The sequence below is a fragment of the Salvelinus sp. IW2-2015 genome, unplaced genomic scaffold, assembly GCF_002910315.2.
Source record: "Salvelinus sp. IW2-2015 unplaced genomic scaffold, ASM291031v2 Un_scaffold1031, whole genome shotgun sequence".
NCBI classification, from domain to species: domain Eukaryota; kingdom Metazoa; phylum Chordata; class Actinopteri; order Salmoniformes; family Salmonidae; genus Salvelinus; species Salvelinus sp. IW2-2015.
In genome coordinates, this window is record NW_019942695.1 from 295,666 (window position 1) to 317,216 (window position 21,551).

Below are 21,551 nucleotides of genomic sequence, written 5' to 3' on the forward strand. Positions count from 1 at the left end.
GTGGAAGGCTACCCAAAACGTTTGACCCAAGTTAAACAATTTAAAGGCAATGCTACCAAATACTAATTGAGTGTATGTAAACTTCTGACCCACTTTGAATGTGATGAAAGAAATAAAAGCTGAAATAATTTTTTCTCTCTACTATTATTCTGACATTTCACATTCTTAAAATAAAGTGGTGATCCTAACTGACCCAAGACWGGGAATTTTTATTAAATGTATATTAAATGTCAGGAATTGTGAAATTTATATGTATTTGGCTAAGGTTTATGTAAACTTCCGACTTCAACTGTATGTACAATACTGTGAAGGCTAGTTCGTAATGACACATGGGCCATGTGACTTGGCTTATAATCAGTTATACGAACGTTAGATCATGCAATAACAACGTAATAACAATAGTACAATACAAAACACAAGGCTTGTATGCAGAGCAGAGAACACTTAATGTTGTTGGATCCAGAGTTGATGGCAGAGAGAGAAACTGAAGTGGCACAGACCTCATTAGAGGCTGGCATAGAGCCTTGCCCACGGCATGGTGGCACTCACGGGCTCAGACTGATTAGAAGAGCTCTGTCTTTATAAAAAACCAAGGCCACCAACAGCCCCTGCCAGAGCAGGTGGAGACAAGTATGGCGGAAGGTGATGTCCATCAGCACATCTGTTTCGTGTCCCTGAGCCTGAACATGAATGGTACCTTTCCACAGGAAACAGAGGTAGTTTGCAGCTAGCGCAGCCTTGTGTAGTGATGTCATCCTTCCTATGGCTTAAGTCAACTAAACTGTCTTCACTGGAACAATTAGTGGACTATGGACTCAAATCCAGGCTTGGGCTGGTCTATATGCTACTTACACAATGTGTGCCAGTACCAAACAGAGTGATTTAAATGTTCAAAGATACAATCCTATGGAAAAGTGAGTTAATTTACAGAATATGGAAATAAACGCTCACAAAATGTGTTTATGTGCTTACGCACTGGACATGAATATTCATGACTTCATTTAAAATGTGATGGCACTTAAATGTCACCACTTCAGATGCAGCCATTTATATGAACCTTTAAGATACCTTTAAATTAGCTTTTCAATGAGGCTGAGCGATTGCTCACCATTGATTGATTAGTGGGACACCGTCCAAGCTGGTYGACAAGCCAACTCAATCACTTAAAATGTTGTCTCTGAGAAAGCCTGGAGTTTGATCTCGCTCGAAGAGGAAGGCGAAAATTAACTGAGAACAGATTCCTATCCTGAGGAGATTTTGCTCAATTAGCATGTTGATTAGCTAAATTACAATAAACCATTAGAAACCTATTATTCACTTTTTCTCTCGCAATTAGAAAAGTGAAACAATCAGTGATAAATCAATAAGCTAGCAGACATCAAAGAATACCCAATCAATGGAATGTATGTGGGTGGACAAACAGAGTTCTTACAAGAAAGTTAAAAATTCAGACAAACCCAACTGAATGTGCTCTGTCTGTTGTCTATCTTGTCTGTTCTGCTGCTGTCATCGAACAGAGAGAAGCTTCCTAACAGAGTGATTCTAATCTAGCTGTGAGGCATGCAGCCATATATCACCTTCTGATGGAATTTAAATAAAACTGCTTCACATTGCAATCAATCATGGCTAACACGCATGCCTGAATGTTAAAAATGCAAGGGGGCTTTGGTGATTCATTCCCACTGGGATTTACAACCAGGGTGACTGGTGGCTGCTATGTACGACATGACGTAGAGATTGCTTCAGCCTTATCCTCTCTTCTTACTCAGGATGAAACACATTAGTAGGCTTCATTTGACCAGTTTCTCTCACAGCTGGAAACATAAAACCTACAGCACAGGAAAATTATTAATTATTGTGTGGATTATAATTAAACTGAACATTTTTGATAGGTTGATACATTTTTTGTTTTTTAGGGCAAATTCAAGTCTGACATTTTTAATGTGATAATTACAAACTTTAGAAGCATTTTTAAACATTGAAATACACACACGTTTGCTTTTCCTGCATACAGGGACCATTTCCATGCACCAAGCGGTGATCACCCAATTAAGATACCTACAGTATTGTCAGAGCAAAACAGAATCAACATGCCCATTACCTGGATAATGGTACTACAACCACCGGATCTTCTGAGGGGAGGACGGCTCATAATAATGTCTGGAACGGATTAAATGGAATGGCATCATACAAATGGAAACTGTAAGGACCGACGCTGGGAGACGAGAAGCAAGTACAGGGAGTGAAAAKGTAATGGATAATAGACAAGAAACAAACAAGGACAGCATCTTGACAGGGGAAAATATAACAACATCAATGCTGACACAGGGAACAAACTGAGGAGCAGACAGATATAGAGGGGCAATCAACAAAGTAATGGAGTCCGGGTGATTCCAATATTGTGCAGATGCACGTAATGATGGTGACAGGTGTGCGTAATGATGGACCGCCTGGCGCCCTCGAGCGCCAGAGAGGGGAAGCGGGGGCAGGCRTGACAGGAAACCATGTGTTTGGTGTATTTGATACCATTCCAACCATTATGCTCCAGYCATTACCACAAGCCCTTCCTCCCCAAAGAAGGTGTCACCAACCTCCTGTGATATAAACAACGGTACCCAAATTATGATTTGATATGTACTATATTACATGTGATTTTTGACTAAGTCATGTTTTAACATGATTCACAAGGGGAATAGCAGGGTACAGTCATGTATCAAATGTTTAACCACAACACACTTGCAGCAAAACCCAATAGATGGAGACATGAGTAGTAGTCCCRGGTAGACAAGACAACCTTCAGACTGTGTATGTCCAGCCGTCTCGCTTCACACACCTATCATTGGGGACCGAATCCTAATTTGAGRTTTATGGATGCAACCCACATTTTTTTATTACATCTTAGATCTCCCATTGACATTAACGCATAATTTATGCATACGTTTAAATTTATCTTAAGTTAGGATTGGGTCCAGAGTCTCTTTGCTTCAGTGGTCCGGAGAGGTGTGGGAAATAGGGCGAGCAGCAGCAGCAGCAGCAGCAGACCTCGTTTCTCAGAGCAGGAAGGGGAGCCTGTGGCCCATCCCTAAAGTAGAGCAACCTTTTTCTCCCTTCCTTTCTTCACATCCTAAACCTACTTGTGTCCCTCTCTACCTCGTTGCTTTGCATCCTGGGGCCAGTGACACAGATACAGTACGAACTGTCTAGACAGGGCTAAATAGGCTGGGATGRTWTTCAGAGGAACTGTATGGGAATCTGCAATCTCAGTAGGGATGCATGAATACATAAGAAAATCACCTAATATATGTTTTGTCCTGGTTTTCTGCAAGTCAAAGGCATATAATACTAGATCATTTAGCATGAGAATTACAGAGTACAATACAATTCAGACAGACTAATGAATTTGTGCTCACTTTAGTGTTACAATGTAATATAAATSCATTCAAAATTGATATAATAACACTCAAACGTACAATATGATTGWAATTCAGTGCTATGTGTTACTGCATTTGGATCTCCTCCATCGTTGTGAGGAAGGACAAATGACTACGGCGGTGTACGTCTGTTCCTCGGCCCTGCGCAGGGTCCCTGTGACGTCAGCACATAGGACGAGCACATGACGACAGTGCCAGGGCACATCACGCTGGGAGTTGCAGGCGGACATATGCCGCAGCAAAGATCCATGTCCAGAAGTCACTCACCATCGGAGAGAGAGAGAGGGAGAGCGACAGAGAAAGAGAGAGAGGGAGAGAGAGAGCAGGCTGCCATGTGCTCCTCTTGCACTAAGGGAGGAAGAATAGAGAAAGAGAGAACAAGAGAGAACAAGGGAGAGAACTAAGGGAGAGCACGTCGGCGTCTTTCTCTCCACCGGCCCTTCTGGAAGGGCTACTCGCTGCCGGGCTCCCTCCCTCCCTCAGATTTATTTTGCAACTTCTGAATCATTTACAACACAATACAGACCCCCTGCTCTAATCTCTCAAGCCCCTAGAACCACCATTTCAGGTGTCCTTGCAGTTGCAACTTTGTGTTTCATTGAAAATCCTAATTTCCATCAATAATTAGCGACAGCTCTTTGTTTCTGTGAGAGTCCTTCAAATGCCCACCATTGGTCCAGATATTTAAAACAAATCAGTAGCCTAAACTTTGTGTGTAGAGAGCATTGTATTCTGAAAAGAAAATCTGTTGTATTGGGGTTCTTGACTACTGACTAGTGGTCCTTTAAAAGCATCTGTGCAGTGATATATATGGCTTTTATCTCTCATCCGGCACTGACAGAAATGGCCGCCTCGCTTCGCGTTCCTAGGAAACTATGCAGTATTTWGTTTTTTTATGTGTTATTTCTTACATTGTTACCCCAGGAAATCTTAGGTTTTATTACATACAGTCGGGGAGGAACTATTGGATATAAGAGCAACGTCAACTCACCAACATTACGACCAGGACTTTCCCGAAGAGGATCCTCTGTTTGGCCCACCACCCAGGACAATGGATCGGATCCCAGCCGGCGACCCAAAACAACGGCGCCGCARGAGGGACAGACGGAGCGGTCTTCTGGTCAGGCTCCGTAGACGGGCACATCGCGCACCGCTCCCGAGCATACTACTCGACAATGTCCAGTCTCTTGACAACAAGGTAGACGAAATCCAAGCAAGGGTTGCCTTCCAAAAAGACATCAGAGAATGTAACGTTCTTTGTTTCACGGAAACATGGCTCACTCGAGACACGCTATCGGAGTCGGTACAGCCACCTGGTTTCTTCATGCATCACGCCGACAGAAACAAGCATCTCTCTGGTAAGAAGAAGGGTGGGGTGTATGCCTTATGATTAACGAGACGTGGTGTGATCATAACAACATACAGGAACTCAAGTCCTTTTGTTCACCTGACATAGAATTCCTCACAATCAAATGCCGACCGCATTATCTACCAAGAGAATTCTCTTCGATCATAATCACAGTCATGTATATTCCCCCCCAAGCAGACACATCAACGGCCCTGAACAAACTTCATTTGACTCTATGTGAACTGGAAACCACATATCCTGAGGCTGCATTTATTGTAGCTGGGGATTGTAACAAGGCTATTCTGAAAACAACGCTCCCTAAATTTTATCAGCATATCGATTGCGCGACCCGGGCTGGCAAAACCCTGGATCATTGTTATTCTAACTTCCGCGAAGCATATAAGGCCTGATAGGCTTGATTACCAACAACGACGAGACGGCCTACTGGGAGGAGGTGAGGGCCCTCGGAGTGTGGTGTCAGGAAAATAACCTCACACTYAATGTCAACAAAACAAAGGAGATGATCGTGGACTTCAGGAAACAGCAGAGGGAGCAGCCCCCTATCCACATCGACGGGACAGTAGTGGAGAGGGTGGAACGTTTTAAGTTCCTCGGCATACACATTACGGACAAACTGAAATGGTCCACCCACACAGACAGCGTTGTGAAAAAGGTGCAGCAGCGCCTCTTCAACCTCAGGAGGCTGAAGAAATTTGGCTTGTCACCAAAAACACTCACAAACTTTTACAGATGCACAATCGAGAGCATCCTGTCGGGCTGTATCACCGCCTGGTACGGCAACTGCCTCCGCCCACAACCGTAAGGCTCTCCAGAGGGTAGTGAGGTCTGCACAACGCATCACCGGGGGCAAACTACCTGCCCTCCAGGACCCGATGTCACACGGAAGGCCGAAAAGATCATCAAGGACAACAACCACCCGAGCTACTGCCTGTTCACCCCGCTATCATCCAGAAGGCGAGGTCAGTACAGGTGCATCAAAGCGGGGACCAAGAGACTGAAAAACAGCTTCTATCTCAAGGCCATCAGACTGTTAAACAGCCTCACTAACATTGAGTGGCTGCTGCCAACATACTGACTCAACTCTAGCCACTTTATTAATAATGGAAAAATTGATTTAATAAATGTATCACTAGCCACTTTAAACAATGCCACTTTATATAATGTTTACATACCCTACATTACTCATCTATATGTATATACTGTACCCTATACCATCTCTGCATCTTGCCTATGCGTTCGGCCATCCTCATTCATATATTTTTATGTACATATTCTTATTAATTCCTTTACACTTGTGTGTATAAGGTAGTTGTTGTGAAATTGTTAGGTTAGATTACTTGTTAGATATTACTGCATGGTCGGAACTAGAAGCACAAGCATTTCGCTACACTCGCATTGACATCTGCTAACCATGTGTATGTGACAAATACAATTTGATTTGATCTGACCCCGATTCAACCCCTTTGTAAAGCATTCAGCTGCTAGTCTTTAACTCACAAAGCACTCAAGCAAAGAGCCAGTTGGCTAGTATAAAGCATAAAATTAGGGAGAAGACATGAGATATATGTTTTTGTTACAGTATATAAAGACACATCACTCTATCTTGTTGTTTGTAAGCAGATTACAGAAGACAAATGACCACTGACCAGACTCCACAGCTTGGGACTAAGGTTCTATCTGCATTTCTGCAGATAGTACTCTAAATACCCCAATTCATGGTGTTCAGTTCAAAATAATACTATTAAAAAATTGCTGACACCATTCAAACCAATAAGGGGATGGAACATTAAAGCCAGTCATCTCAGAATATTATTTTTTTTGCAGATAGAACCTTGTAGTCCTAAATTCTCACAGTGCCAGTGGAAGCTRAGCTGTTAACTAGATGCCTTTTAGTCTTCTTTATGAAATGTACACACTTACAGTACAGAGGCACAATGGGACGTCAATCTATAGTCACAACCCTTTCATGGAAACAACAACGCCATATACTAATCACCATCAACATAAAGAAACAAACATCTGGCAAACATCTGGCCCTACACCAATAGGAGAACGTAGTATTGGTAATGGACACCTGTTTCCAACCAGATTCTCTTAAATCCCCCCAAGCCATGTGATTTGGACAGTATTGTCCATGTCTAACAGAATGTATCATCAGATATGGGTTGTGTCCTGATCCAGCATGGTTAAGAACTCCTGAGTGGCGCAGCAGTCTAAGGCACTGTATATCAGTGCTAGAGGTGTCACTACAGACCCTGGTTTGATTCCAGGCTGTATCACAACTGGCTGTGATTTGGAGTCCAATAGGGCGGTGCACAATTGGCCCAGTGTTGTCCGGGGTAAGCTGTCATTGTAAATAAGAATTTGTTCTTAACTGTCTTGCCTAGTTAAATAAATAAAAAGAGCTTTAGCATGCTGGGTACGGCTGTAGCTGAGCCTATGGCTGTCCGCTGTCCATGCTCAGGGCTCATTTGGACTACAGTACAGTTCTAATTGAGTGGTTGCTACCACACTTCTCTAGATAGAACCTTAGGGTGTTTTTGGCTGAGAGTCACAGTGTGATCGTGTACACATACTACACACAGGCACATACACACACAAACACACACACATGCCCTGGAGCAAATTGATTTTACACTCTGCCAGATRAATACTCATGGCATACAAGTGGTGAAAAAGGCTGCACGCACAGAAAGAAGGCAGTAACTTAAACAGATTTGCTGCGGGACACTGAGGGGAGTTAGAACATTGTAGATGTATGTCATATTCGCAACCTGCTCCTTTACTAACCTGCAYAACACCCTTGCTCTTGCTAAGCAAATGTTGCAAGATGTTTTATTGTCCCTTCTACTGTATCACATCTACAGTACCTCCAAGGTAATATAGGAGGAGGTATTTTGTATATGGAAAAGGGTAGAAAACAAATAGCTAAATCTTCAATGTTACTAATTGAAAGAGAAACAGAGAGGATGTGATATTCAGAGCAATGAGAACGGTCAKTGGAGACACTCAGAGGAATAGACCAGTATGATGTCTGACATCAGGAGACACACAGATGGTTCTAACCTACTTTAGACTTCTCTGAAGGACAACAAGGAGACAGAATGAAACAGCAGAACAAGAGAACAGAGTAGTCCTGGTCTCTGGATACCTGGCTTTCTGTAACCCCAAACCTCAACAAGCTTCATGACCATGACAGAGACAGAGCACAGTCCCCTAGAGAAGGAAAGGGACMGGTAAGGTCCAGCTTGAGTGAAGCAGTGACTTCTGGGTACTGCTCTGATAGCATCAAGGAAAAATGGCACACAGTGCCTTCAGAAAGTATTCACACCTCTTGACCTTTTTCCATATTTTGTTGTGTTACAAAGTGGGATTAAAATGGATTTAACTGTAATTTTTTGGTCAACAATCTACACAAAAAACAAACAAAATATATATATATATATTTTATATATCTTGATTAGATAAGTATGTTAGAATCACCTTTGACAGCGATTACAGTTGTGAGTCTTTCTGGGTAAGTCTCTAAAAGTGTTCCACACGTGGATTGTGCAACATTTTCCATTATTCTTTTCAAAATTCTTCAAGCTCTGTCAAGTTGGTGGTTGATCATTGCTAGACAACCATTTTCAGGTCTTGTCATAAATGTTCAAATAGATTTAAGTCAAAACTGTAACTCGGCCATTCAGGAACATTCACTGCCTTCTTGGTTAGCAACTCCAGTGTACCTTATGTGTAAGGTTATTGTCCTGCTGAAAGGTGAATTAATCTCCCAGTGTCTGGTGGAAAGCAGACTRCACCATGTCTTCCTCTAGGATTTTGCCTGTGCTTAGCTCCATTCAGCTTATTTTTTATCCGGAGTCCTCCCCAGTCCTTAACTCTTTCAAGCATACCTATAACATGATGCAGCCACCACTATGCTTGAAAATATGGAGAGTGGTACTCAGTCATGTGTTATATTGGATTTGCCCCAAACATAACACTTTGTAATCAGGACAAAAGTGAATTGCTTTGCCACATTTTCTTGAAGTATTATTTTAGTGCCTTGTTGCAAACAAGTTTTGGAATATTTTTATTCGGTAAAGGCTTACTTTGTTTTCACTCTGTCAATTAGGTTAGTATTGTGGAGTAACTAAAATTACTAATACTGAAGGTTTTCTCRGTATCACAGCCATTAAACTCTGTAAATGTTTTTCATTCCTTCCTTCTTTTCTTTCCAAAACACTTGAGAGTGCTGTCTCTGTTCAACTTTCACGTTATCTCTATCAAAATGATCTTCTAGACCCTAACCAGTCAGGCTTCAAGATGGGTCCCTCAACCGAGACTGCTCTTCTCCTTGTCACGGAGACTCTCCGCACTGCCAAAGTTGACTCTGTCCCCTCTGTTCTCATCCTCCTAAAACTATACGCTGTCTTTGACACCATGAACCATCAGATCCTCCTCTCCACCCTCTCAGGGCTGGGCGTCTCAAGCTCTGCATATTATTGGATTGCATCCTTCCTGGCAGGCTGCTCCTACCAGGTGACGTAGAGAGGATCTGTCTGCACAACTTACTCTCACTACTGGTGTCCCCCAGGGGATACACCAAGCCACTCTATACACCAAGCCACTCGGCTCCATCATATCATCACATGGTCTCTCCTATCATTGCTATGCGGATGAGACTCAACTACTTTTCTCCTTCCCCCCTTCTGACACCCAGGTGGCGACACGCATCTCTGCGTGCCTGGCAGATATCTGAACATGGATGTCGGTCCACCACCTCAAGCTCAACCTCGACAAGACAGAGCTGCTCTTCCTTCCGGGGAAGGCCTGCCCGCTCAAAGACCTCTCCATCRCGGTTGACAACTCTAGTGTTGCCCTCCCAGAGCGGAACGAACCTTGGTGTGACCCTGGACAACACCCTGTCGTTCTCTGCAAACATCAAAGCAGCGACTCACTCCTGCAGGTCTACAACATCCGTAGAGTACGACCCTACCTCACGCAGGAAGTGCTGCAGGTCCTACTCCGGGCACATGGCAACTCGCTGTTGTCTGGGCTCCCCGCTTGTGCCATCAAACCCCTGCAGCTTATCCGGAACGCTGCAGCCCGCCTGGTTTTCAACCTTCCCAAGTTCCCTCATGTCACCCCGCTCCTCCACACACTCCACTGGCTTCCAGTTGAAGCTTTCATCCACTACAAGACCATGGTGCTTACCAACGRAACAGCAAGGGGAACTGCAACTCCCTACCTTCAGGCTATGCTCAAACCCTACACCCCAACCYGAGCACTCCGTTCTGCCACCTCAGGTCTCTTGGCCCTCCCACCCCTGCCCAGTCCAAGSTCTTCTCTGTCCTGGCACCACAATGGTGGAACCAGCTTCCCCCTGAGTTCCTGCCCATTTTCCAAAAACATCTGAAACCCTACCTCTTCAAACAGTATCTTAAATAATCCTCCTCCCCCTCCTTTACCCATTTACCAATAGGTGCCCTTCTTTGCGAGGCATTGGAAAACCTCCCTGGTCTTTGTGGTTGAATCTGTGTTTGAAATKCACTGCTCAACTGAGGAACCTTAAAGATATTTGTATGTGTGGGGTTCAGAAATTAGGTAGTCATTCAAAAATCATGTTAAACACTATTTTGCACACAGAGTGAATCCATGAAACTTATTATGTGACTTGTTAAGCACATTTTTACTCCTGAACTTATTTAGGCTTGCCATAACAAAGGGGTTGAATAATTGTCTCAAGACATTTCAACTTTCATTTTTTATTCATTTGTAAACATTTAAAAAAACATAATTCCACTTTGACATTATGGGGTATTGTGTATAGATCAGTGACCAAAAAAACGAAATGTAATCCATTTTAAATTCAGGCTCTAACACAAAAAAAAAWGGAAAAAGTCAAACGGTGTGAACGCTTTCTGAAGGAACTGTATGTGTAAATGGCATAATATCAAGAAACTGAGCCTCACCAAAATCATTCTCACTTAGGAGTGGCAAAAGTACAATTTTTTATCATCAAATCTACTTTATAGATTTATTTGGGGGGATAAAGAAAATTATACACTTTTTATTTATTATAAAGTTGGCGTTTATGCAACGTAATTTAAAAAGTGAAAGTCTTAATGATCAACCCAGATATGCAACCAGTKAAACAGTAAAATCTCTGTAATTGATGTAACTTTTTATTACACTTTGTTTATCATTACAATTCACTGGGGTTGCACATGATTTACGATGCTRTTGGTTTTACAAAGCAATTATGGTGCAATGATTTCTATGAGCAGCGTGCTTAATTCAAAACCAATAAACAATCATTAACTTCTCTTAGAGTCAAGACATATCAATGGCATCCAACMCGAAAATGTACTGTATGGGTCATAAGCAGTTTTAAAAACAATGATGGATTCTGTTATTTTCTCGTAAGAAACACAAAAATTAAACCCTGCCCTGTGTCAGCCCATAGCCTTCCCAGGTTGCAGAAACATGTTTATGCCAAGACCATTACGGATATGAATATTTCAACAAGATTGATGGAAAAAAAACATATATTATTCTGTTCCCTGAACATACTAAAACAAGGCAAACGCTCTTACAAACACACACAGACAAGAAACAGCTCTGATCTTCTTCAAAATTCCTGGATAACTTTAGTTAACACAACACAGCATTTTCATACTCCTCTCTCAAAGGTCAAAGAGGAAAGACATCTTGAGAAAAGTGAGAGATAAAAAGAGAAAACAGGGGCTGGGCTCAGTGACAGTGGGCTCAGTGATAGTGCCAAGTATATATGAGGGCCAATGTTGCTGTGGCAAGTGGGAGACACATAGGTTAAAGTGATGAATGGTGCCTGGGCTACAGGGAGAGCAACACCAAACAGAATCACTTACTGTAGAGTACTGCCTCTCAGCCCAGAGACTACACACCACTTCTGGGTGGGCTGGCTGGTGGTCAGGAGCTGGATGGTGTGGACAGGGGGCACACAGACACACTGTCAAGCTACCCTCAGGATTCTACTGTCATTTCTTGATTATTATTTTATTTTTTACATACAGTGGGGAGAACAAGTATTTGATACACTGCCGATTTTGCAGGTTTTTCTACTTACAAAGCATGTAGAGGTCTGTAATTTGTATCATGGGTACACTTCAGCTGTGAGAGACGGAATCTAAAACAAAAATCCAGAAAATCACATTGTATGATTTTTAAGTAATTCATTTGCATTTTATTGCATGACATACGTATTTGATCACCTACCAACCAGTAAGAAGTGTACATATGATAAAAATTACAGACCTCTACATGCTTTGTAAGTAGGAAAACCTGCAAAATCAAATACTTGTTCTCCCCACTGTATGACTGGCTGAATTACATAAAACACAATCATATAATTGCCACTAAGCAGGCTATTAAGAAAGTCATTGCATTAGATCATTAGAAGGTTTTAATTGTGCTTGTTCGATAAATTGAGCAAATTGATTGAGCTTAAATGAACTATCCATAAAGGGCTGTTATCTGTTCTCACTGTGTTGTCTGTGTCTCTCTGCAGGGTGACGGCTCCACGTTCCTCCAGCTGGGCTCCTCCATCGAGCAGCAGATAAACGGCATGTTCAAGGTGATGGAGGAGTACAACTGGGACAGCTTCGTGGTCATCACCAGCCTGTACCCGGGCTACGAGGTCTACGTGGACTATGTCAAGACCTTCACTGACACCAGCTACTTCATGTGGGAACTGCAGGACGTGCTGACCTTTCGGATATGTCTGCCGACGGCATGAACGACATCCGGGCACGGCGCCTGCTGCAGCAGATTGACGCCCAGGTACTGCTGGTATACTGCTCCCACGAGGAGGCCCAGTACCTGTTCAGTATGGCCGGAGATGCCGGCCTGCTGGGGCCTGGCTACATCTGGATCCTCCCCAGCCTTGCCGTGGGGAACCCAGACATGCCCCCACCAAAACAGCTTCCCTGTGGGCCTCATCAGCATCATCACCGACCGCGGCGAATGAGCCTGAGGAAGAGGGTGCGGGATGGGGTGGCCATCGTGGTCAAAGGGGTGCAGAGCTTCCGCAAACAGAGGGGCTTCATCCCCGAGGGCCACAACGACTGCCACAGCCCTGTTAAGGAATCTTCTAATGATACACTGTTCAGTGTGAGTGGAGGTGGGGGGATGGAAGGGGGGCATACTGACATATAGTAGGTTGGAGATTGTTCATTGCAATAAGAGAAGCCAATCAAAATGGAGCGATTAAGTGATACAGTGAAGTCGGAAGTTTACATACAACTTAGCCAAATACATTTAAACTCAGTTTTTTCACAATTCCTGACATTTAATCCTAGTAAAAATGCTCTGTCTTAGGTCAGTTAGGATCACCACTTTATTTAAGAAGTGAAATGTCAGAATAATAGTAGAGAGAATGATTTATTTCATATTTTATTTCTTTCATCACATTCCAGTGGGTCAGAAGTTTACATACACTCAATAAGTATTTGGTAGCATTGCCCTTTAAATTGTTTAACTTGGGTCAAACATTTTGGGTAGCCTTCCACAAGCTTCCCACAATAAGTTGGGTGAAATTTGGCCCAATCTCCTGACAGAGCTGGTATAACTGAGTCAGGTTTGTAGGCTCACACACACTTTTTCAGTTCTGCCCACAAATTTTCAATAGGATTGAGGTCAGGGCTTTGTGATGGCCACTCCAATACCTTGACTTTGTTGTACTTAAGCCATTTTGCCACAACTTTGGAGTGTGTTGGGGTCATTGTCCATTTGGAAACCCATTTGCGACCAAGCTTTTAACTTCCTGACTGATGTCTTGAGATGTTGCTTCTATATATCCACAACATTTCCATCCTCATGATGCCATCTATTTTGTGAAGTGCCACCAGTCCCTCCTGCAGCAAAGCACCCCACAACATTATGCTGCCACCCTGTGCCCCCCCTTTTTCCTCCAAACATAATGATGGTCATCATGGCCAAACAGTCCTATTTTTGTTTCATCAGACCAGAGGACATTTTCTACAAAAAGTACGATCTTTGTCCCAAGTGCAGTTGCAAACCGTTGTCTGACTTTTTTAATGGTGGTTTTGAAGCAGCGGCTTCTTCCATGCTGAGCGGCCTTTCAGGTTATGTCGATATAGGACTCGTTTTACTGTGGATATAGATATTTTTTGTTTCCTCCAGCATCTTCACAACGTCCTTTGCTGTTGTTCTGGATTGATTTGCACTTTTCGCACCAAAGTACGTTCATCTCTAGGAGACAGAACGCGTCTCCTTCCTGAGCGGTATGACAGCTGCATAGTCCCATGGTGGTTTATACTTGCGTACTATTGTTTGTACAAGTGAACGTGGTACCTTCAGGCGTTTTGAAATTGCTCCCAAGGATGAACCAGACTTGTGGAGGTCTACAATTTATTTTCTGAGGTCTTGGGCTGATTTCTTTTGATTTTCCCATGATGTCAAGCAAATAGGCACTGAGTTTGAAGGTAGGCCTTGAAATATATCCACAGGTACACCTCCAATTGACTAAAATTATGTTAATAGCCTATCAGAAGCTTCTAAAGCCATGACATAATTTTCTAGAATTTTCCAAGCTGTTTAAACCCACTGGAATTGTGATACAGTGAATTATAAGTGAAATAATCTGTCTGTAAACAATTGTTGGAAAAATAACTTGTGTCATGCACAAAGTAAATGTCCTAACCGACTTGCCAAAACTATAGTTTGTTAACAAGAAATTTGTGGAGTGGTTGAAAAACAAGTTTTAATGACTCCAACCTAAGTGTATGTAAACTTCCGACATCAACTGTAACTGTAGCAGATTGAGAAGGACTGACTTGAAACAGAGAGAGAGAGTTGGCAACATCAGTCAACAGTTGCTCAACAGTCATTTAGCTGTGGCTTTCCATCTGCTTAATGTTGTGGTGGGGAGCAACATGGTACTCTCCCTGTCACTCCCTTAACCCCTGCCTGCCAACTCATCCATCCTACCTCTGTCCCATCACCTCGCTGTTGGAAGTACTGGCATCACAGAGAGATGATGTGGCCTGTCATACCTGCCCAGCCCAGCCCAGCCCAAAAGAGCAATCTGGCGCCATCTGTGCCAAGGAACATGAAGCAAATCCTATTTGGTTCCASAACATTTTTAATCAGCCAAAGGGAGGCTCGGCTTCTGTAGGGAAAACAGATTCAGCGTCAGCATTTGGCACTAGCCAAGGTCATTGAGACTGGACTGGGAGGATTGGAGAGTTTCCAGGCAGGGTACAGAGGGGTATTCTTTATACATTTTTGTGGACCAGGATCGTAATATGAAATCTGACACAGTTCAGTGGTATTAAAACATCACTTTCTCCTCAGAAGTAATTTTCTCTTTTCTGAAAGTGGTTAGCCTGAGGGAAAGATAACTTCTCTTTTTGTAAATCGAAATCCTTCATGAAAAAGGAGAACCGCCTGGGCAGCTGTATTTCAGCCTTTGATTTGAGTCATGCTGCTGTTTCCAACCCCTACGATTTTCCACTTTAAAAACAAAAAAATCCTGAGTGGAATAGCAATGACCAAAGTTGTTAATATGAGGGTCCGGCAGGCAGAACAAAGCCTGGTATAGCACTCTTCGTCTGCTCTCCACTCTTTTATTTCCCTCCCTGGCACAATGTTGTTCTTTCTCACAGACCTCCCTATTCAAACGGTGCAGTACCTCGCTCTCTCCTCGGCGGTCAATAGACCCAACACCTCATTTAATTAGGTCTCTTTTTAATGAGCTTTTGATTATAAATCACTCCGCCTGTTAATAAGATTATCACAGATTACCAGATTAAACAAGCCTTTCACATGGACTAGACAGAGGGCTCGTTCATTACCCAGCATGCTTTCATCACCTCTGCTGGACTGAGAGAGAGAGGTAGGAGAGGTGAGAGAGCAGCCTCACAGTGCGTGATGACAGGGAGTTCACAACATGTCGATAACTATGTACACAACAAGCAGCAGGTAGTGCTTTAGAAATAGGATGAAACCATTGGAAGATTGGATTAATGGACATTAACGAGTATTAGTATAATGTTGTAATGAGTATTTAACTCTTTGATTGATTTCCCTTGTTTTCAGGCACATGTTAAACGTAACATGGGAGCACAACGACTTCTCGTTCAACCCTGAAGGGTACCTGATCAACCCAGCTATGGTCATCATCACCTTAGATCGAGAGAGACAGTGGGATAAGGTGAGACATTACACTTCATTATATTCCTCCCAATCAGTAAAACTAGGGTTGTTCTTTGTGTTATCTGACTACAAGTTAATAAGGCTATATAGCCTGCTCATTACGAAAGGAAAAACCACAAAAAGTGTTATTAACAACACATGAATTACTGCCTCATTCACTGTGTATTTTCATGAACTATCACTGACAGGTCTTGACTTGGGCATATTGTGGGCTGTTACGTTTCCTTTGCATCACCTGTTACAAAATACAAAAGACTGTCCACCTTATAGGCTAGCATTTTGCTCTAACTGCCTCCTACCAATCACAGTGTCCTAACCGGCCACTACACCCGGTATCTCTCCATACCACAGGCCTAGTGTGATTACACATCTGACAATCTCCCTATAAACACCAGCTATTAAAATGAGCCTGCCTAGCGTTCCACTACCTCAGAGCCACCGACTCTTAGCGAACAGAACCTTGTCTCACATATTCATCCCACCTTCACAACACACCTTCCCTCTACCTGTAATGCCCTTCTTATTGACGGTTGATATTGTCAGGGGGTTCCCAGTAGGGAGTAGACACTGAAGGGAGGTGGAGGTCGGTTTTCTTCCTTAAATGCATTCAGTGGTTGAATGGAGGTTGATGTGTGTCAGAGCATGTTGGGCCAAACCACAGCTCTGGGTAAACAGCTCCGGGCCTCCTCCAGCTTATTACGTGCCATCGATGTTCTCTCAAGGTTGGTTCCTATTCATTTCAGGTATGTTATTGAAACTGAGACCTATGCCTCTGTAATTGGAGGGTCTGACAGTGCGCTGTACTGAAGGCTATCAGATGTGTGGTTGGTCAGAGAGAGAGAGAGTAGTAGTCTATTGACAGCTTGTGCCAATGGAAAGGTTGCAGTTAAAAATACAACAGAAAATGAATGCGCTGTAGCTGTTGCAGTATAGTGAGTCCACTTTCAGGTTGAGAAGTCAACAAGCTTACTACTGGACGTGATCTAAAAGACTCATCTTTAAACTGTTACTGGAAATATCTGAGCTACTCAAAAAGTTACCTGAAGTGATACTTCAAAAGAATAACAAGAAAACATGCTCATTCATTGCAGATCAATGAGGCAAACTTACACTGAGTGTACAAAACATTAGGAACACCTGCTCTTTCCATGACATAGACTGACCAGGTGAATCTGGGTGAAAGCTATGACCCCTTATTGATGTCACTTGTTAAATTCACTTCAATCAGTGTTGATGAAGGGGGGGAGACAGGTTAAATAATACTTTTTTACCCTTGAGACAATTGAGACATGGATTGTGTATGTGTGCCATTCAGATGGTGAATGGGCAAGACAAAATATGGAAGTGATGGGTTTTTCACGCTCAACAGTTTCCCATGTGTGACAGGAATGATCCATCACCCAAAGGACATCCAGCTAACTTGACACAACAGTGAGAAGCATTGGAGTCAACATGGGCCAGAATTCCTATGGAACGCTTTCGACACCTTGTAGAGTCCATGCCTCAACGAATTGAGGCTCAAAGAAGAAGAGAAGGAAAAGAAGAGAGGAAGAGAAGAAGAGAAGGAGAAGAAGAAGAAGAAGAGGAGGAGAAGAAGAAGAAGAAGAAGAAGAAGAAGAAGAAGAAGAAGAAGAGGAGGAGAAGAAGAGAGGAAGAGAAGAAGAGAAGGAGAAGAAGTCTTTCTCTCTCCTTAATTTTAGCCAGTATGAGCCTTAAAGTATGTTTCTGGATTTGACAACAGCTAATGGGGATCCTAATAAAATACCAAAAATACCAAATCATTAGGAACATTGCTCACTCCAAGTATTATCCAAGCTCAGGCTATAGGTATTTGAGATCTTGGCTTCCTCTCTCATCTCCAATATGTTACAAAGGCAAACTGACAAGTCTGTTCTTTGACACAAACAAAGAGGTTTGGCTCTGTAAAGCCAGTAAAAAGAGTGAGGGGACACTCTTACGCTCTCTTTTCCTTTTAAAGCTGATAAACTACTTGTGTCTTTTCACCAAGAGCTTAGAATCAATCTCTCCTTCTGATTGTTTTTGTCATTTCTACAAGAAGTCCCAGCCACTCATCGCATTGTGTTCAGCCATCTCGGAAACAATCCCGCACAGCTCAGCTCAGCTCATTGCAGATCAATTGCAGATCAATGAGGATCAATGAGGCAAACTTACCCTGAGTGTATAAAACATTAGGAACACCTGCTCTTTCCATGACATAGACCAACCAGGTGAATCCAGGTGAAAGACATGATCCCTTATTAATGTCACTTGTTAAATCCACTTCAATCAGTGTAGATGAAGGGGAGGAGACAGGTTAAATAATACTTTTTTACCCTTGAGACAATTGAGACATSGATTGTGTATGTGTGCCATTCAGAGGGTGAATGGGCAAGACAAAATATTTAAGTGCCTTTGACAGGGTATGGTAGTAGGTGCCCATGTGTATCAGGAATGATCCACCACCCAAAGGACATCCAGCTAACTTGACACAACAGTGAGAAGCATTGGAGTCAACATGGGCCAGAATCCCTATGGAACGCTTTCGACACCTTGTAGAGTCCATGCCTCAACGAATTGAGGCTCAAAGAAGAAGAGAAGGAAAAGAAGAGAAGGAGAAGAAGAGAAGAAGAGGAAGAGAAGAAGAGAAGAAGAAAATGAGAAGAAGAAGAGGAGGAGAGGAGAAGGAGAAGAAGAGGAGAAGAAGAGAAGAAGAAGAAGAAGAAGAAGACAAGGAGAAGAAGAAGAAGAGGAGAGGAGGAGAAGAGAAGAAGAAGAGGAGAAGAAGAGAAGAAGAAGAAGAGAAGGAGAAGAAGAGAAGGAGAAGAAGAGAAGAAGAAGAGAAGGAGAAGAGAAGGAGAAGAAGAGAAGGAGAAGAGAAGGAGAAGAAGAGAAGAAGAAGATAAGGATAAGAAGAGAAGAAGAAGAAGAAGAAAAAGAAGAAGGAGACAAGGAGAAGAAGTCTGGGGATCCAGACAGGCTATTGGTTATTGGTGAGATCTTGGCTTCCTCTCTCATCTCCAATATGTTACAAAGGCAAACTGACACGTCTGTTCTTTGACACAAACAAAGAGGTTTGTCTCTGTAAAGCCAGTAAAAGAGTGAGGGGACTCTTTATGCTCTTTTTACCATGTGTGCCATTGACAAGGCCCATAAACTGGGGGAAAGGACAAACAAGAGGATTAATCAATAGTCCGGCAGGAGAGACAGGAATAACTAAGCATACCAGTAAAACAGAGGATATTCTAATAGTTGTATTTTGTTGTCCTTTGTGACATCTGACAATAATGACTGCACTAATCAGATAACTTCCAGTATTAGTAGGAGCGATTATTATGAAGCAAAGGCATTTGTCAGTGGTACGGGTTRGCCTCCTAATAAAACGTTTAGGACATTTTCCAAAGTAAGCAGAATTATGCAGTCTTTGACTGCTGTAAAATAATGTATTTTTTATTAAATGTAACCTTTATTTAACTAGGCAAGTCAGTTAAGAACAGATTCTTATTTTCAATGGCGCCCTACACCGGCCAAATCTGGACAATGCTGGGCCAATTGTGCACCGCCCTATGGGACTCCCAAGCACAGCCGGTTGTGATACAGCCTGGATTTGAACCAGGGTGTCTGTAGTGACGCCTCTAGCACTGACATGCAGTGCCTTAGACCGCTGTGATACATCCTGGATTTGAACCAGGGTGTCTGTAGTGACTCCTCTAGCACTGACATGCAGTGCCTTAGACCGCTGTGATACAGCCTGGATTTGAACCAGGGTGTCTGAAGTGACTCCTCTATTATTGAGATGCAGTACCTTAGACCACTGTGGTACAGTCTGGATTTGAACCAGGGTGTCCGTAGTGACCCCTCTAACACTGAGATGCAGTGCCTTAGACTGCTGCCCCACTCGGCAGCCGGGATATGTCAAATATTATTATTGTTATTGTAAGGTTGTAACTTTCAATGCTCACTTTATTGCATCTTAGATGCCTCAGAGTTGGCAAAGCATCATTTTAGTGACCCCTGACATGAATTAAAGATGGCAGTGCAATYCRTMCATTCTAAAAAGTTATTGACCAGTATTCTGCCATTGTAGAGGTAGTTGATTGAACACAAACATGTTGTTAAATGTTGTTAATGTGAGCAATGAAATGGTTTTACCCTGCAGGCTTTTGTTGCTGATACGTGTGACAATCCGCCAATATATTGACAGAAACATAAAAGTTGGTCAATATGCTCTATGTGCAAACACAGTAACTGTGTTTGTGAATACAATTATGAATACAATTATCAACACAGTTCGCGATCCATTTTAATGTAGCTCCGTAATAATTAGGAGGCATAAAAAACAATTAACACAAAAACATTCTGGAAAGAATACTTATTTGACTCTTTGTTTAACCTTAAACAACTCTTAATTATGGAACTTCACTGATTAAAGGCACAATGTGTGTGCCATTAAGAACAGTTAAATCATCATCACTATGTAAAAGTTTACAACCTCATTCTCAACACATAAAACCATAGAGAACAATAATAGAAGTGTTACTGCTTTGGGCTCTGTGAAAGCCACAGTTTAATTACTGTGTGTGATCACTTTTTTTCTGAGTCACTSCAATGAAGCAGAGAAGTGCTGTTCAGCATACTGAACTACTTCCTCACCACTGAGATGGACAACTGTGTTTGGTAATGGAGGAAACAACAGATGAAGAGTTTGGTCCTCTGTGACCGGCTGATCCTCACAGCTTAAGTACAGATGTTCAGAGTGAGACTAGACAAACTTCTCTAACTTMGTRCAAGGAGACGTCACAGGTSGTGCAACTYCWCAGTGTKTGCCTCAGGATTGTTGAGGTCTATTTRAAATKGGCAAAGATSTTGTCTTTCTGCATCCTGATATATATTTGATCGACTGTATGTTTTCCTTGTGGAAATGAGAGAATCCATCACTTAGCATTCAACAGTAAAATGTATTTAGTTTTTTCTATAATATAATACACAGGAAAATTGATAACAAAAAATGCAGACCTGGAAATAACATTTCCTCGACTTAATCTATCCTGGCATTTCCCACACGGCTGCATGGAAATCAGACACGAATCTCTGAGGAGTAGTTTGAGATGYGATTGTATTGCAGGTTTGAATACCGATAAGCTAAAGTATGACTCCTCCCTGTTATTTTCCCTTCGCTCTCTCCTCTTCCAGGTGGGGAACTATGAGATGGGGATCCTGCAGATGAGATACCCGGTGTGGCCTCGCTACGGCACCTATCTGGAGCCCGTATCAGATAACAGACACTTGACTGTGGCCACACTGGAGGAACGTCCCTTTGTCATAGTGGAGGCTGTCGACCCCATGACTGGGACCTGTGTCAGCAACACTGTGCCCTGCCGCCGCCAGTCCAACAAGACAGAGACGTGAGTGGAACAATATTCCTCTCTGATATTAATGACGACAAACTTTTTCTGATGAGAAGAATGAAACATAAAAGTGTAGTGTACTACTATGGTGATGTACAGCCATTATCCTGTTTCACTAACCATTACTTTGTTGTCAGTGGSGATTTT

At 42.6% G+C, this 21,551-nt stretch overlaps 1 protein-coding gene across 1 annotated transcript in view; it reads left to right on the top strand.

Annotated features, from left to right (window-relative positions):
* The window catches only part of LOC112069504 (glutamate receptor ionotropic, NMDA 2C-like), an 87,107-nt gene that overhangs the window by 42,977 nt on the left and 22,579 nt on the right, over nt 1-21,551 (top strand). The window contains 6 exon segments of the mRNA XM_024136847.2: nt 12,332-12,535; nt 12,538-12,741; nt 12,743-12,779; nt 12,782-12,925; nt 15,876-15,997; nt 21,190-21,401. Of these exon segments, the coding sequence (XP_023992615.1) occupies nt 12,332-12,535; nt 12,538-12,741; nt 12,743-12,779; nt 12,782-12,925; nt 15,876-15,997; nt 21,190-21,401 (923 nt within the window).